This window comes from Ammospiza nelsoni, chromosome 13 (genome assembly GCF_027579445.1).
Source record: "Ammospiza nelsoni isolate bAmmNel1 chromosome 13, bAmmNel1.pri, whole genome shotgun sequence".
NCBI lineage: Eukaryota > Metazoa > Chordata > Aves > Passeriformes > Passerellidae > Ammospiza > Ammospiza nelsoni.
In genome coordinates this window covers 15,754,722-15,772,606 of record NC_080645.1, presented here as the reverse complement: position 1 = coordinate 15,772,606, position 17,885 = coordinate 15,754,722, and the positions used below count along the sequence as shown (strand labels likewise).

General features: G+C 55.1%; 2 protein-coding genes across 3 annotated transcripts; one reads left to right on the top strand and one right to left on the bottom strand.

The window, feature by feature from the left end:
* Positions 1-961: 961 nt before the first annotated feature.
* PARD6A (par-6 family cell polarity regulator alpha) lies at positions 962-6,319 on the bottom strand. 2 transcript variants are annotated; one of them, XM_059481544.1, is made up of 3 exons: positions 6,183-6,319; positions 4,732-4,954; positions 962-1,991 (listed from the first exon to the last, which is right to left on the bottom strand). In XM_059481544.1, the coding sequence occupies exons 1-3, from the start codon at positions 6,243-6,245 to the stop codon at positions 1,204-1,206; spliced, it is 1,074 nt and encodes a 357-aa protein (XP_059337527.1). In that variant the 5' UTR covers positions 6,246-6,319; the 3' UTR covers positions 962-1,203. The 2 variants fall into 2 exon arrangements, with proteins under 2 accessions (XP_059337527.1, XP_059337529.1); XM_059481546.1 differs by having other exon boundaries at positions 962-1,988.
* A 3,558-nt stretch (positions 6,320-9,877) lies between these two features.
* On the top strand, positions 9,878-16,897 carry HERPUD1 (homocysteine inducible ER protein with ubiquitin like domain 1). The gene is made up of 8 exons (XM_059481676.1): positions 9,878-10,077; positions 11,404-11,481; positions 11,567-11,641; positions 12,675-12,796; positions 13,249-13,371; positions 13,975-14,313; positions 15,165-15,270; positions 15,871-16,897. The coding sequence occupies exons 1-8, from the start codon at positions 9,946-9,948 to the stop codon at positions 16,036-16,038; spliced, it is 1,143 nt and encodes a 380-aa protein (XP_059337659.1). The 5' UTR covers positions 9,878-9,945; the 3' UTR covers positions 16,039-16,897.
* Positions 16,898-17,885: the final 988 nt, after the last annotated feature.

Sequence of the window (17,885 nt, the reverse complement as noted above, 5' to 3'; positions counted from 1 at the left end):
TGGGCAGGATTTTGTGGGGTGGGGATATTGTGGAGTATCCTATGCCTGTGCCACCTGGCACATTGCAGTGCCCTGGGATGTCAGGGCTGACGCTGCTGCCAAGGGGTGGGGAATATTTTGGCACTCGAGGGCTGGAGGAGGTGAGATGCCAACTGGAAAATCACCTCATGTGCCCCTGGGGCCACCTCAGGGCAAACCCCAGCCAGGCTGAGCCGGCTGGGTGAGAGTGGCTGGGGCCCATGGGCACAGCCCCTGGGCACCTCCCTGCCCCAAACCAGCCTGGGCTAACCAGCCCTGCTGCCAGATCTGCCTCTGCTCTGTCTGGGCCCTGGCTGTGTGCCATGAGTGTCCTCAGCCCTTGCTGCACTCCCAGCCTGCCCTGGCCTCAGGCTCTGAACAGAGTTGGTGCTGGCTTTTCAGACCCCGAGAGCTGCAGGGCTTCCTCCTTGCCAGTCCCACCACAAGCCCTTGGCACCAGTGAGTGCCACCATCAGCTTGGCACTTTTGGGAGAGGGACTGAGGGTGCTGGGAGCTCCAGCAGAGCAGCAGGGGCAGGTGTGGACCCCCCTGCCCTGAGCTTGGGGCTGAAGGAGGAGGATGGGGCTGCACTGTCCCCAGCAGCCTTAGCAGGGCCGAGTGACAGCCAAGGTGCTGCTGCCAGACCAGGTGTCCCCTGCATTATCAGGGCCCTGCAGCAGGGACAAGGTGGGAATGGGGGGACCAAGCAAGGCTGACTGCATCTGGCCATCAGCTGCCCAAAACAGCCTGGACATGTGTCCTGGAACAGGCACAATGAGTCTCAGTGGGGTCACCCAGCACAGCAGCAAAGGTCAAGGCCACAGCCCCAGGCACTGCCTTCCATGCACAGGGCTGGGGAACCCACCCACTGTCCCCCTCCTCCCTGCAGTGACATCAACCAGGGACAAGCACGGTGCTTTCTAGAAAAAGTTTTACTGTCCATTGCAATATATTAATGATGCATATTTCAATAAAACAATTAAAAACCCCTGCTTGCTTGGAAGAGGAGGCAAGGGCGCTCAGAGGGGCAGCGCCCAGCTCGAGTGGGTCCCACAGTGGGGCTCCTGGGGTCACAGGGGGTGGAAGCAGGCAGAGGGCAGCCCCTCTCCACCCCTGCCCGCTGGCCACATCATCACCCTGGGGTCCACATCCAGATCAGCAGAAACCCATCACGGGCCCCTGTGGCTATAGGGTGAGGAGGGTGCCATCCTCTCGTGCGCTGCCCCTGCCAGGGCTGCCGTCGTGGCTGCCCAGGGACTGCAGGGAGCCCCGTGAGCTGTGTGGGGACAGGCTCCTCCGCAGGGCTCCGTCGGCGGGGCCCCCGTTGGGGCAGCCCCCGGGGATGTAGTGCGAGGCGCTGTCGCTCTCGATGACCAGGTCTCCCTCCTCGTCGCTCTCGGCCGTGCTGTAGTTGCTCAGGTACTGCGAGGCCGGGCTGGGGGTCTGCTGGCTGGGGGTGCTGTCCGTGGACACGCCGGAGCTGCCCGAGGCCTTGCTGCTGCGGATGACGTTGTTGCGCTGGTTGGCCGGCTTGACGGTGATGATCAGGTTGTGGCTGTTGGCCACCATCATGTCCGTCACCTGGTCCAGCGACTTGCCGGCCACGTCGATGCCGTTCACCTCCAGGATCTCGTCGCTGACCGCCAGCAGCCCCGTGCTCTCGGCCAGGCCGCCCTTCACCAGGCGGGAGATGAAGATGCCGGGCACCTTCTCGACGCCCTGCGGGGCCACGCGCACGCTGACGCCGTCGCGGATGTAGAAGCCCAGCGGTTTGTCGGAGCCGTGCTTGTGCAGCCGCACGCGCCGGTGCGTCTCGGGCAGGATGTCCACGTCGATGATGGAGGAGATCTGGCGGAAGTCCTGGGGCATCCCGATCAGCAGGTGAGGCTTGGCCCGGTAGTGCGCTGGCCGCAGCAGCCCCTTCTTCTTCCGCTGCAGGGAGTTGGAGGCGAAGACGCTGGCGTCAGACTCTGCTGTAGGGAAGGGAGGGAGGACACGGGTCAGGCGCTGCTGTGGCTGCCGGGGGTGTGAGCACCTGCCCTTGGCCCCAGGTGCTGGGGCAGTGCTCAGCACGAGGGCCCTGCTCACAGCTCTCACTGCCTTTTCCTCCCTGCATCACCAGCCTGGCTCTCCCTGCAGCCTGTCTCTGCTGGGGCCCATCTCCTGGGATTACCCAGCGTACACAGGCACACAGGCCAGGATTAGTGGGATCGAGGCAGTGATTCAGCCTTAATCACACTTTAAGCCAAACTCTGCAGTTTAACACTAGAGCTGCCAGCTCTGATGGCCTGGGAGCTGCAGCCATGCCCCAGTTTGGGTTTGGGGAGAGAGGATTCCCCCATATAAGTATGCTGTGGTGGCAACGAACTCCCTTAGGGTGAGTCCAAACCCAGGAGACAGCATCAGAGTCCTCAGCCCCACCAGAGCAGGGCTATTGCTGGCGTGGGTTGATGATAGCCACCACTGTGTCCTGCAGAACTCTGCCATTCCCAAGGACAGAGACTCCCCATCTCTGGGAAATTCATCCCAGGGCTGCAGCATCCTGAGAGCCCCTGAATATCCCAGACTGTGATTTGTGCCCACGTCCCTTACTCCACCATCAGGCACCTTCATACAGGGTTAGACTCTGTCCTTCTGGACTGTGGCCTGGGGCTGCTCTGTGGGGCCCAGCTCCAACCCATCCCTCTTGGCCTCATCCACCAGGTGCTGGGGAGTAGCCCCTGGTTCCTCTCTGGTTTCTCCCCATCTCTTTCCATGGGGGAGCCCACATCTGGATGCTCCATGGTCAGCACATTCCACACAGTGTCCCCAACCAGCACCTGGACACTGCTGCAGCTGCAGGGCTGCCAGGGATGTCCCCAAGCCCAGGGGACATGGGATTTCTCCCTAGCCAAGCCAGCCTGCCAGGGCTCCTGGTTTATAAATATCTCCCTGCACACACAGCCTTGGCATATTTTTAGCTCGGGGAAGGGTGGCGGAGGCTTTCCCACAGCTATTTCAGCACTCAGCTCCTCTCCAAGGGGCGCAGAGTGGCGGGGCCAGGCAGGTCCAGCACACCAAGGATGAGCCCCATGGTGGCCCTGGCAATGTCCCACACTTTCCCCTGCCCTTCCCACGAGCCTTGGCCCAGGCAAGGAGGGGCAGCACCACTGTCCCAGCCAGGCTGCCCTGCAGGGATGCCCTCACCCAACGGGGTGATGGCACAGAGGGGAGCCCAGGTGCAGCCTCTGCTTTTGCCCTGCTGTGGCAGGACTGGCTGCTGCAGAGCCCACTGCCAGGAGCACACCTGTGTGTGGTGTGTGTGTGTGCACAGCTCCCGGCACCCGGCGGGGTGAGAGGCTCTGCAGCCACATTCCTCAGCGACCCAGACCGGTTCAACGACAGCCCAGCCTTGGGATGACCTGGATCCATTTTGAATTAGCTGTGATTCACCCAGGACTTGCTCCTGGCCTCTCTGCTCACCTCCCTGCGGTGCTGGCAGCCCCAAGGCCCCTTTTCTGCGGGCACAGCTGGGTGCTGGGGCTCCCTGGTGCTGCCTGCCTGGCCATGGAGCCAGGCTCTGCCTGCTCCCTCTGCACACTGTGTGTCTTGGCACAGTCAGCTGGGTCCTCACAGGCTTCTCCAGCAGCTCATGGGATGGCTCTTGGGAGCAGGAGTGATGGTCCCACTGCAGCCTTGCACACCCACCCCTGCACGGGCTCTCCATGTCACAGCCTGGGTCCCAGCATTGGGCCAGGAGCAGGGGATGGTTCAGTGCTGGCAGTGACAGCCCCTGAGTGCACCATGAGCTCCAGCAGCCTGGATCACTGCTGCCAGCCCCCACACCATGCAGCCACAGGGGAAACACATGTCCAGGGCATCCCACAGCACCCTGATGCAAAAGCCCAGGAAAACTGACACAGCAGCCAGGGCTGGCCACCAGCATCACCTCTCACTCAGAGACTTCATACCGCTAACCTGAGCTGGAAACACAGACTCACTCAGGATGCTGTGCTGACCCTGTGGCTCTGGGTCAGGCTCTGGCTCTGTGAACTGCTGACTGATGGTGCTGTGAAAGAGAAAACCTCGGTGCTGCTAAACTGAGTGGAAGGGGACGGGCTTGTTTTCCCTGAAAACAGGAGAAATACTTGGAGTATTTATCACTTGGAGGCTTTCATCTTCACCACGACTCTGCTATCAGGATGCTATCAGGTGTACCTGTGCAAGGAAGTGATTCTTTGGGAATGTGCCACTAAGGTAAGGGCAAGCCCGTGGTCTGCCAGAGAGGCACCAAGCCTCTTCCCAACCAGAAATCCAGCAGCACCTGGCACCCTGAGAGCTCTGCCAAAATGATGGCTGCTGCCTCCTCAGGGCAGGAAGCTGGATGGGGCTGCTGGCACAGCACTCACAGGAGCTATACAGGTGTTATCTGGGAGCCCACGCGGGCTTGGCTGGAAAACACAACTTCAAAGGGGTGAATTGCAAGGATCTGCCTTTGCTCACCAGGTCGCATGGGGCTGGGCTGAGGCAGGTGCCCTGGGCTGCCAGGGAGAGCCCTGGCAGGGTTCTGGCAGCCTCTCAGTGCCACCATCTCCACATCCATCTACCAAAGCAGTGGCTGGAGGGTGTGTGAGCAGCCAGGCCCTGCTGGCACAGCCCAAAGGTGGAACCAGCAGTACTGCAGGTTGTGGCTCATCTCTCTTGGTAGGAGGACACATCCAGTGCCCTGCTTACCCTTCTTCTGGATGATGACCCTGAGGAGGGGGTTGGCAGAGGACAGGGCTTTGTGGTAGTTGTCATCGTTGTTGATGGGCAGGAGGTCCCCGTGGATGTCGGTGTAGCCCAGGAGCACATCCACCCGCGGGATCTGGTGCACTGTCTGCAGCAGCTGGTAGAAGTCCTGGAAGCTGCCGGCGCTGGAGCGCTTCATGGCAAAGCGGCGAAATTCAGCGTCGAACTGCAGGGGAGGACGAGGAAGAGGAGGAAGAGGGTGACTTTGGGCAGGGCTGGCCCCGATGCAGGCAGGGCACCGCACAGAGCTGCCCCGGGGCAGGCAGAGCCGGTCAGGAGAGCCCGTCCCAAGAACAAAGTAAGAGGAGGGAAGCAGTTTTTGTGCCCAAACGCTGAAGTGATGGGGCAGAGACGGCCCCGCGGTGGAGGAAGGGCCCTCTGGCCGTACCACCAGCCGTGGCAGACCCCGCGCTGCCGGGAGCCCTTCCCTGCGACACGGGCGCTGCCGTAGCACCTGGTGAGCAACAGCGCTAATTAATGCCTCCTTCCGTCACGACGAACGGGAAGCCAATTAAGAACAGGCTGAGGAGCGCTGCGAGGATCGCGCTGCCCGCGGGGGTCACACCCCAGCTGTCGGGGCAGGCGGTGCCACCACGTCCTGGGAGGGAGGGCACCCTGCACCCTGCCGGGGGTCCCGAGCAGGCAGTGCACAGCTGGATAAGGGTGCACAGCTGGATAAGGGTGCAGAAAGGGAGTGCACGCAGCTGGGTGAGCACAGGGATGGGTGGATGGGCACAGGTGGACCATGGTGCATGTCTGGGTGACCGCACACATCTGGGCAAGGGTGTGCCAGGTGAGCGCATATCTGGGTGAGCAGACACGTCTGCGGGAGACCACAGCCGGGCGAGCGCACAGTGATGCAGGTGTGCACATCTGGATGCGCGACAGGGGCTCGTCCCTTGCTGGGGGCGCGCATCTGGGTGATGGCACAGCCGGGGATGAGCCTGCCTTGCCGAGCACGCACATCTGGGTGAGTGCACATCTGGGCGAGGTGTGTCGTCGGGGTGACCGCGCACCCCGCACCCCCGCACCGCCGGGGCCACCCCGCACACCGGGGCCGCCGGAACGGCGCACCGGCGCCCTGCGCATCTGGCGAACGCTCCTCCACGGCGTTCCCACGGCCGCACCGAGCGAGCTCGCGGCCCGGCAGAGCCCACGGTGGCGGGACGCCGCGGCCGCCGGGCCGGGCTGCGCTCGGGGAGGCTCCGGGCAGCGCCGCCGCAGCGCGGGGAGCGGAGAGCCCGGTCGGCCTGGCTCCAGCGCCGCTCCCCGGTGCGCGGTGCCACCCCACGTGTGCCGCCCGACGCGGGGGCGACGCGCTCGGTCGTGACCCGGCGGAACCGGCGCGGGCATCGGCATCGGCATCCCCGGCGCCGTCCCCGGCGGGCGCTTACCTTGCTCTTGACCTCGATGACGGGCTCGGCGGAGCGCGCCGGCGTGCGGTGGTGCTTGGCCATGGTGCGGGCCGGGCCGGGCCGCGGGGCCGCGCCGCCACCGCCGCTCCCGCGGCCACGGGGGATTTTCACCGGCCATGACGTCACCGGCGGGCAGGCCCGGCGCCGCCGCGCCATTGGCCCAGGCGGGGCGGGGGGCGGGGCCGGACGGCTGCTGACAACGTCGCCGTGGAAACGGGGGTGGGGACGGGACCGGCAGGACCCCCATCCTCATCCCCGTCCTCATCCCCGTTCCCAAGCCCGGCTCCATCCCCATCCCCTCCGTGCCCGTCTACCCGGGCACGGCTCCGCTCCCCGTCCGGCCGCCGCCGCGCCGGGACGGCACCGGCACCGCGCCGCTAACCTCGGGCAGTCAGGAACATCATTAGCGACACATTAAACACAACAGCGGCCCCTCTCTGGGGACACCGAGCTCCGGCAGGCGGCCAGCATCCGCACGGAATCCCGCGAGTGTCACCGGTGGAAGCCTCGGCCCCGCCCGGGAATATCCCTGCATTCCTCCAGGCTGGCAAGGGTTTCCCATGCCACAGGTTTGGCGGCCTTTGGCACAGGCAACCCTGGTAGCAGGGGATGTTTTCCAGCTGTGTCCCTCATTCCCCACCTCCTGGCTCGTTCTGGCTTTTCTCCCTTGTCTGACAGGGAAGTTTCATGCTGCTCCAGAGCAGCATGGGCCAGGGAACGTTCATTGTTTTGGGGATGATTTGCCTTAGTGAGCAGTGGAACAGCTGAGCGAGGGGAGGGACCCTGACCGAGTTCACCGGGTGTGCTGCAAAGCCTCGCCGTGCCTGTCCCACACCAGGCTGCCAGGATGTGCAGGCACAGCACATCTCCTCGGGGCTGCCAGGCTGTGCCCACAGGTGATGCCCGTGGGATGTCTCTGGCAGAACTGGCTCTGCTCGGGCACAGAAATGCTCAGGGACAGCCACAGAACCCCCTCCCTACAGACCCCACTGCAGTGCAGCTCTGCCAGCGATGCCAGAGCACACTGTGAGCTCCCTCCTGCCAGCACCAGGGTCACCAGCCCCAGAGCCTGAACAAAAACAGACTCTTGCTCATGGACTCTGAGGAATTTTGGACCCAAAGGGGCTATAACACCATGAAACAGTTTTTAAAGCCAGACACCCAACGAGCACAGTGCTTCTGACAGAATAAGCATATCGAACCAAGCCCAGACAATCAGCTTGGCTTGTCTGGATTCTGCTGCCCTTTGATCCTTGCCCTGTCCTGGCCCAGGGAGCAACTCCTGGTCAGGACAAAATTGCATCACACCCCGGCATCCCTACAGCACCAGGCCCATGTTAGCTGCTCTCAGGCTTGTCCCTTACGTCACTGTGCCTGGGTGAGCAAAGGAGCACACCAGGCTGTGAGACCATGGGGCATCTCCTCATGTGCTGGCAAATTCTCCTCCGGCTGTTCCTGCTGTGCCAGGAGATTGCCATGCCATGAAAACCAGCCTGACCACAAACAGAGCCGTAAACTCATCAGCAATACCCACTCAGCCCCCCCAGTTTACTTTGTTGTTTTGTTTGTGTGGTTTTTTTTTTTTAACAGAGTAATTGTGTTAAGTTCAGAGAGATAATCCTGATTTACTCTGTGGTTAATATTTACGCAGGTGACAAAAGCAGCTTGCAGCCCTTCATCTCCAATTTTGGTAAATTTGAGTTAATTGTTCAGCAGGACAGTGGGGTGATGTGCTGGTCACACCTTCTGGTTTGTGCTGTGGCCCCTTATCTGCTGCCACAGAGTGAGCTAAGCTAAGCAGACACTATCAGGGCAAGTGTTTGTTTTGCCTCAGTCCCAGGAGCTCTGAATCAGCCTCTGGAACTGGAGCATGTGCTAACTGGTGTCCAGATGTGTCCCTGACTCCAGCTCCACCAGTTCTTGGCTGCTGTGGGTGAGGGCAGCGAGGGCCTGGCTCTCTGGTGGGTCCAGCACTCCCAGACATGGAGGGGTGCTGAGGTTCAGCACTCAGGTGCCTCAGGAGGTTGTTCCTCCAGCCCCTGCTCCAAGCCAGGTCAATGCTGGATTTAGGTGGGTTTGTCCAGTGAGCAGACATTTTCCCCAGCAATGGCTCAGACATGGAATGGGCAGAAAGCAGCCCAGCTGAGTTCTGCCCCTCTTGTCTGTGGTGAAGGAGGAGCACAGGAGCCTGAGCTCGAGGCAGGATCAGCGCTGTGGCTACAGCTGCACAGCTGCTCCACGGGCCAGCAACAGCACAGGGAGTCCCAGATAAAACACACAGAGTGCCGGATCCTGGTTTCACTCCAACACCTGCACAGCCTTACCCTGCCCCTGCCACCCAGGGGAACTCGCTTGGTGCTCTGAACAAAGGCTGCAGCCAAGCGAGCAGCAAAGTCACCTTGACTTTGGCAATGGCAAGGGTGGCCCTGGACACTGCGTTTGTCAGCAGGAGCCGAGGGATGGGGATGACGATCTGTGCTGATGGAGCAAGAGCAGCAAACAGCTCTGGCCGTGTCCCTTGGGCTGGTGGGACACAGAGCAGGAGTAAGGGAGGCAAAGCCCACCTGGGCATTGAGCCCTCGCAGGGACAGCAAGGGCAGAGCAGGCAGGAGCGCAACCTCATCCTTGTTGTGGGGTGGATACGAGAGGGGAATGGGCTCTGATGGAACTCTCCACCCTCACACGGACCTACCCAGGCAGCTGCGGGGGCTTCACCCGGCCAGAGCCAGGCTCAGCTCAGTTCTTCATGATTTTGTGCTGTCGCTCCCAGGGCAGCGCTGCCCCCGGCTCGGCTCTGACCCGGGAGCCGCGGGGTGATGCATCCCCGTGGCAGAGCGACTTTCCTGCTTGCAAAATCTCCTCTTGGCTGCACACTCATCCGTGCCTTTGGGCAACAGGTCTGGCTGCCAAGGAACACCAAGGAGCAGCTCCTGAAGCACGCACAGTAAATACCTGGTGCCGAGATAAACCCGACGTTCCTACAGCTTTGTTTGGAAGGACGCGAAAACCCCCTCCTGGTGCACCGGGATCATTACCACGGGCTTTTTACGGGAAGATGGGCAAGAGGAGAGCGCTCAGAAGCTGCTGGTCCACGTTTTTATGACTTTTTGATTATTTTTTTTTTTAGTAAAATGTCATTAATTATTAACTTTCCCCAGCACCTCTGCACACTTCTTTTGGCTCCAGCCAGAAATATGGTTTGTCGTGTACCCACAAAGGCCGCAGCGGAGGGCTGAGGTAAAAACCGGCTGAGGTAGCTACACAGATCGGGTAAAATAACCATAGGGAAAAAGGGGATGTTTCACCCGGATCAGGCTGTGGATGCAGCACATACGGGGCTCCACAGAGCTGTGCTGCTCCAGCGGGCGAGGGGAGAGGGAAGGCGAAGCAAGGGATCGCTAAGAGCGGCGTTGGTGCCGGTGTTGATGTGGCTGAGGGACGGAGGAGAGCGGCAGCGGCCCAGCCATGGCCTCCGCCCCTCAGGGTCCGGGCAGGGCGGGGCGGCTCACGGTCGTTGTGGTGACAGCATAGCCCCGCCCCTAACCCGGCACCACCCAATCAGCGCCTCCGTATCCTCACGGCGCTGCACGCGAGGCTCCGGCCCATTGGCCCACGTGGCAGCCCCCGCCCCCGCCCGCATCACGGCCAATCAGCCGCAGCCACCGCGGCCCTGCGGCGGGGCGGGCCCCTATAAAGATCTGGCCGGGGAGGTTTTGCAATCACCGCCCGCCCCGCGCCCGCCATGGAGGAGCCGCTGTCGCTGCTGGTCCGGAGCCCCGCGCAGCGGCACCGCGACCTCCGCCTCAGCGCCAAGCCTGCCTGGACCGTGCGCCGCCTCAAGACCGAGCTGCGCCGCCTCCTGCCCGACGCGCCGGTGAGTGCGTAGTCCGCTCTTGCCGCAGCCCCGTCGGGGGTCCCTGCGCGCAGCCCGGCTGGGTGGGTAGTGCGGGCTGGCTGGCTGCTCCCCGCGGGGCAGCGGCGGCAGCTGCCGCGGGGCTCCGAGACCGGTACCTGCTTCCTCCCCCCATCCCCCTCCCGGGGTGTCCTGGTCCCGGTTGCGTCAGCCGCGCTTGGGGCGCGCTTGGGCTATTTCGGGACAGGTTTGTGGCCGGTCGTGGTTAATGATTAACCAACGGGCCTCTCGGCACGGCGCGGCCCGCAGGTGTGCGAGGACGGCAGAGCCCGCGGCACCGCAGCCGCGCCCGGGTACCGCACCCAGCTGGGTGGGCAGAGCCCTACCTGGGGCACGGGGCTGTGAGGGGCTGGGATGCCGGTGTGTGCCGGGACACGGGAGCTATGTGGGGCTGCAGTGCCGGTGTGTGCCTGCCCCCCGGACACGGGAGCTGTGAGGGGCTGGGATCCCGGTGTGTGCCTGCCCCCGGGACACGGGAGCGCTGCAGCAGCAGCTGCTCTCCCAGCCCCGCTGCTCCCAAGGGACGGTGCGTGGCCTTCGCAGAGCCGATAAACTTGGGAGAGATCTCCAAGTTCAACCTTGAGCAAATGTCACGCTATCTAAACCACACTTAGATATAGTGTGGCTATATCTATATCTAGATATATGACATGTCTATACTCATTTTTTCAAGAGTTCTAGGGATAGTGACTCCATTTCCCAAGGTAGCCCATTTTGATGTTTAGCCATTCCTTCAGTGAAGAAATTTTCCTTAATATCCTACTGGAGTCTGCCCTGCAAACTTAATACTGTTTCCCCTTGTCCTGTCACTAGTTGCTTGGTGCCAGGTCTGATTCCTGTGCTTTGCCATGCTTTCCCTGGCAGTGTGGTGATTAGCCAGGAACAGGCTCCATGAGTTCCACTGATAAAGCTCCTAATAAAGAGCAGCTGGGTCCCGTTGGATGGGGTGTAACAGATTGCCTTGATGCCACCTCTGGTGCTGATCAGATTAGATGGAACTCCAAACTTCTGTTTTTAAGAAATACAAATGTTTTTGTTAGAATTGTGAAAGATATAACACATAACCAAATTCTTTGCCCAAGGGACTTTGGGTTCTTATGCAGGCTTGCACCTCGATAATATCCCACTTGGGCATTCAGTTGTGCTCATAATTTCAGCTGAATTTAGATGTGCACCTTGGTATGTGGGGATGCTCCAAGCTCTGTGCCTTTCTCCACCAGCTCTAAGCTGTGTTGGTTAATGCTTGGCCGAGCGAGTAATCCTATTCCTTGTTTTCCTTCTTCAAAGCCTGAAGAGGACCAAAAGCTGATTTATTCTGGGAAGCTGCTGCTTGATCACCACTGTCTGGGAGAATTGTTGCCAAAGGTATAAAAAAGTATCTTTTATGATGTTCTGAAATATTTCCAGAGAAGGGATTTATTTTTTTAATGGATCTTCTCTTATATTTCAGCATGGGGAGCTGCATGCTCTTCATTTGGTATACAACTTCAAGACTCCTGCAAATATGCAAGGAACCAAATCAGAGGTAATTAAACTTAACTCTGAATCTTGGGCTTGTAACTGAAAACAAGAAGTGTTGGATGACCATTTTAAGTTCCCTTTTATTGCAGTTCCCTTTTCCCTATTAGTGCAATGGCAGTATTACTTTGTGATAATTTATTTGGGAATGTGAGAATGTATTTGGATTAAGCTGAGGAAAAATATTGCCTCTGCAGTTCATCAGTAAAGATTCTTGTGGTGTCTGTTAAGAAAGATCTAGTTGTGATGTGCTGCTCAGAGCAGAAATGCCTTCTGGCAGATTCAGTTTTATTAAATAGTTTGATTTGCTGTGTCCCATGCATGCTTGGACAGACTGAGCTTGTGGTCAGAAGTAGAAGGAAGTGGTGGTGATGTGTGTGGGGAGGGAAGAAGGCTGAGAACTGCAGACACTTCAACTCCCATTAATGACTCATCTCTGGCTTCCTCTCTGCAGGCTCAGCCTTACTGCTTGAGCTCAGTCCGGACTGCTCTCAAGTACAAATGGCCAAAACCCATTTTTTTTTCTTTAAAGTGGCTGGGCAAAGGTTTCTAGAGCTGTGTTCCTGTTGCCCATTAAGGGCACTGTGAGCTAACCCTACCCATGCCTGCTGGTTGCTGGATGTCAGCCAGCTTTGGCTGGGTGTCAGATATATCACCACAGGACAGCTCCCAAACTGGGTGCAGCAGTTTGTGCAAGCAGTACAAATTTGCCATAGGAAAAAGCCAAAGTGTTTTGTGTTGTATATTTTTATAACCAGTTGGACACAATGCATGTATAAGAAGTAACAAATACAGTGTAGATCTTGTGAAAGTGAGGAGTAGCATCAAATCAGTTTTGCATCCCAGTAATTTGGTTCCAGGAGGTTTAAAATACTGATAGAGGTGCTTGTGGTGTGGTGCCCAAGGGCAAGGGCAGCACTGAGAGGTGCTGTGCAGGAACAGGTGTTAAAATGAGGGCATACTTTGTGGGGTGCAGCCTTTTTGCACAAAGTGTGTGTGATGTCCTGAGAAAACCTCACTGGCTGCCCTGCTGTCTGTAGGTTAAAGCTGATCAGCCCAAGTCACCATCAGAATCCAGGCAGGAATCAAATGTGTCTTCCTCAAATGGTGCAAGGTCGAGGAGCTCTTCAGGTGTCCAGTCATCAGCAGAAGCCAGTAATGGGTAAATATAAGTTTATGTACATTTTTAAGATGTCGTGTTTGTGTTGGAGGCCACATATACTGTCATGAGTCCATAGAACATGGGCCACATATGATGAGGCTTTATATAAAAGCTTTAGTAGACATACAATAATTTGGATTGGAAGGAACCTTTAAAGGCCATCTAATCCAACCCTCTGCCATGAGGGACACCTTCCACTGGATCAGGTTGCTCTGTCCAACCTGGCCTGGAACACTTCCAAGGATGTGGCCTCTAAAGGAAAGTGCACTGCTCTGTTAATTAGGAAGAAAAGTCTTTCCTTTGTCCATGTGGGTAAAGACATGTCTAGAAGGAAGAATTAATTTTGTATTTGGGTGCAGAAAATGGCAGAAACTATTTACATTGTTCTGTAATAAATTGCTTTTGCTGTTAGCCCTGTGTTTGCTAATGAATGTGTTCAAATTTTGATCAAGGCTGGAAACAACTCAGCATCCCTTCCAGAGTGTGGCTCCTGGCTTCTCTGCTTACACAACCTACAGCATGCTTCAGATGTCCTGGCTCCAGCAGATTTATGCAAGACAGTACTACATGCAATAGTAAGTGCTCTATTCTAAGCTGCCAGTAGAAAGCAGAAACTGTAACACAAGAAATTTGAGAGCTCCTGGCAATTCTTCCTCTTTGGATGGTGCTTGGAGACTTTTTCACCATAACTTGTGCTGAATGTTATGGGGTTGCACCCCTGACTCTGCTGCTCTTCAGGCCAGTGGTTCTGAATCTTGTCCATTGCCTGACTCTTCACTGGGAGGGCAGGTGGCTCTGGAGTAAATCTGATCCTGCCGAGGAGCCTTTGTTCTTTTTTTTTGACTGCTCAAAGTGCCTACAGCATTGACTGGACATCAGTGATAGGTCAAGCTGTAGGCTTTTAGACTACCTGCAGATTGCTCTAAATTGTTTTTGTGAAGTATTGACATTACTGTTGATAAAGGGGAGGGTGCCTGGTTTGATTTGTTGAAGTCACTATACAATTGTTATGGGTAGAACTAAAACTTGTTTATAATGCTTCTCTAGCCTCTAAATGCTTTCTACTTGCATGTGGTCTGACTCTATTGCTAAAGATGGACAGACTTTCACACACAGGCCCTGGGTGGAGTGAGAGGGTTTGGCTGAGCCTCATTCTGTACTTTGTTCTCTGCTTCCAGCTTGGCTTCCTCTGCTGCATCTGCTGACCCATCCCATGCACGGCATTCTCAGGAGATACCAGTGACACCTCCAGCTCCTCTCCCAGACCCATTTCCTGCCCAAAACCAGCCTGGAAACCAGAATGTTGCTGCTCAGGTTAATGCAGTGGCTGACCAGAACTTGAGGATGAATGCCCAAGGGGGGCCCCTCGTGGAGGAAGATGAGGAGGGTGGCAATCGAGACTGGTTGGACTGGCTCTACTCAGCAACACTGTTATATGTTTTTGTCAACATGGTCTATTTCTACTCCAGCATCAGCAGACTCCTCCTCGTCATGGGTGGCACTGTTCTGATGTATCTGTAAGTGGATGTGTTAATGTTTGCTGTTCAGAAGGGTTTCACTGAAGTACTGAGTTCTGTGTCCAGGGAGCTTCCTGGTGGTTGAGCTTCATAGGACTCTTGGACCTGGAAAGGGCAAACTGCTCCTCTGTATCCTGGTATAACTCAGTATTTAGAAAAATGATAATTAAGCCTATATCTGGATTAAATTAAGAATGTGGCTGATCTCACTGGGGTTTTGCAGTTTCTGGTGCAACTGTCTTTCTATTTCAGAAAACTACTTGAAACCAAAGTAGCCCCTGTTAAGCTCCAGCAACTCAGCAGCATGGAGCAGGCAAACCTCTAGGTTCAGTGTGGGAAATTACAATTTCTTGTTGGGGAATTAGTGGTTGAAGTCTGGGAAGGGGTCTCACACTTGCTGTTCAGTCATGCATCCATGCAGTTCTTCTTCTGGTTGTCCCTCTGGAGAACAGACCAAGCTGAACTGAGTGGAGTGTCTTCAACTGCCTTTGATGCTCTCTGTGTGGGGGAGTATAATTAGGATAAAAACACAGACATAATGCACCCTCAGCTGCTGTGCTTGGGATGTCTTATTTGAGAAAAAGAATCTGGCCTCTTAAATTCTTGGATTACCTGTGGAACAAATGATGTAGGTGTCTGAATTGTAGGTCTAGGAGTTAAAAGTGGAGCAGCTTTTCCAACATCTATGTTGACTTGAAGAGTTGAAGGTTCATTGTTCCACTGAAAGTCCTTAAATTTTACTGTTGGTGGTTGCCAGCAGCACTGAGCAGTCAAATGTGCAGCTGTTGAGTAACAGGATGAGTAATGTTGAAATAGCATTAATTAATTAATTAATTTGTTGCTTTTCCCAGGCACCATGCTGGACGGTTCCCATTTAGACGAAGACCAGTTCAGCCCTTCCCAGGCAATGTTCCTCCTCAAGCTGCTCTAAATCAGGACCAGAACAATAATTTTCAGGTATTGTCTTGCTGTATTTTTAAACCATGAAACCCTGGGAAGTTTTTGCTTTTGGTTTAATAATTGTAGTGGAAAAATTTGTAGTAGAAAAAAATCTTTTCTTGAAACTTCTGTAAGACAGTATGGAGAATAATTGTCACCTGAGTCTCCTGTAGTAAATTCATTAGTTAACCTGAAATATTTTGGTGATCTTTTAGCTGCTTCTGTCCTTTAGGAGGTTGTAGTGGGAAGTGGTCTGTTACAGGTTGTAACTGAGGGCAGGGCTCAGGCTACACCTCTGTAGGATTTTTGTCTATAAGCAGCTTGAGTCTTTCATTTCAAGCTGACAGTTCTGATGTCAATTAAAGTTAATTAGCTGTAAATACATAATTCACCTGATCTGGTGCTTGATGGTTGTCCTGGACAGTGCTCCTGGACACCAGTGTGAGGTAATCTGTAGTGGCCATGTGCAGCTTGGGCTTTTGACTTTGTATCTTGAAAACTTGAAAACTTTTATATTTAAACAATGGCATTTTTGGCAACAAAACCACAGTTTGATGCCAGATTTTTCTAATGTATTTCTGAAATTCTTCTTTACTAAATATCCTTTTTTTTTGACAGGGGGAGAATGGGGGCAGAACAAATGAGTCTGAGGCACCTCCTGATGAGGGACAGGCTTTCCAAGAGCTGCAGCAGGCCAGCCCTTCACTCGTGGGCACCGTGTGGGTTTTCTTCAAGACTTTCTTTGCCTCCCTCCTTCCAGAAGGGCCTGGGCTGACCCGTAACTGATTTGTCACCAAAATCTGTTTGTCTGAAACTGCAGTGGACACCTGGGAGAAGCAGACACCAACTCCAGAGCAGGCATGGAAAGCAATGGCACTTCCTCTGGCTTTCACTGAGTGAGCAAATAAAGCTGCAGGGAGCCTTACATCATTACAGCCCAGGGACTGGGATGCTTGTCCTCATTCCAAAGAACTCTGTTCCATAGCATTATTAGGGTACCTATGTAGAGGCTTGGCGTTGTGGACTTGTGCACTAAAGGCACAGGCTCTGAGTGGGTGTGCAAAAATGTTAGGGAAGCAAATTGCTTCTTCTGTGCGATGTGATTCCTGTTGGAATGTTTCAAATGCTGTTTTAATTACACTGAGTGTAGGATCTCAAAAATTGCTAGATATGCATTAGCAGATTTTTAGCAAAGATCTATTGTTAAATTTGCTTCAATATTTTAACTTTTCTTTGTAAATATTTCCCTATGAAGAATATATTGTGCAATCTCCTTGGTGGACAAAGTGGAGGACTGTAAGATGATGTGGATGAGCAATTACCTCAGTGGAGTTGCAGACTAAATTTCATGATGCTGAATTCAGATGATTTAAATTCAAGATTTAATTCCTCCTTCCCCTCTGCCCTGCTGCCAGATCATGGGGGAAGAGTGTGTTCGGGTATAAATATATTTAGCAAAAACTTATGCAAAATGTAAACTTCTTTACTGCTTTTGGATGCAAAGTTAAATCAGTTTAATTCCTGTATTCAACTTTGCATTCTGACTCCAGTGCAACTCCTCTTGTATTATTTCATTGTGTTCCCTTTAATTTCTGATATGGGTAAGGGCTGATATTGCAATAAAACTTGGAGGCATTTATATCTACATTTGTATATATTCTCTAAAGCACAGGGTGTGTTCTTGCCTATTTTTTATTGAAAAGTGATGAGGGTATTGGGATGTGAGGGGAAAAGGTGCTGAACTCACTTCCTTGCCCAGCTGTGTTCTTCAGCAGGTAAAGTGCCTTGAATAGTTTGGAGTTTGTTTGCTTATGAAAAGCTGGTAACAAAAAGGCCATGGACATCTTGAAATGGGGAATTCTGTAGATATTTGGGACGCTGGGCTCCTTGAACCCTGCCTGAGACTCATGGTGGAGTTGCTGCCCAGTCTTGGCTCAGGTTTAACTTGGCTTGAAATGTGCTCTCTAGGAACAGCTGCCCCTCTGGAACTTGTCACTCTTGTCCTCTGCTGCCTGCACCTGGCAGGACACTGTGAGGAGTGTGGGCAGGGCCAGCAAACATCACTTGAGACCAGCAGTTGTAGCAGGTATTGCTTGATCTTGCCCTGGCAGATCAGACTGATGCTGGACTTGGTTTGTTGGTGTTACCTGTGGAATCCACTTAATCCTGGTGCTGGTTTTGATTTGGACCAATTCTTTCCCAGGCTTGTTTTTCTGCCATATCTTCAGTTTGCTGGAGACTTGGAGGATGGGTAGAACAGTGGTAAAATATTTAAAATGAAATAATTTGAGAGGAGGTCAGTTTTGTTGCCCCAGATATATCCTGCATAAGCCTTTGAGGATGTTCCTGGAGGAGCTGCCCACTCTTTCTTGCCTGGATAATGGTTTGGTGCTGCACTTCCCCAAAAAGAGGCATCCCCAGGCTTCTGCACCCTCACAGTCTGTGTCCCTGTGGTTGGCACAGGGTGGGTGACAGCCATTCCCCACCCTAGACACAGCTGCTGCTCTCACCTGAGCTGCTGCACTGGGTGTGCTCCACATCAAGGGTGCTTTGTGGCTTGTGGGTTTTTCTCTCTCAGGGTGTAGCAAACCCTCACTCAGTGCCTAAATCAACTGAGGCTGTGCTCAGTTTGA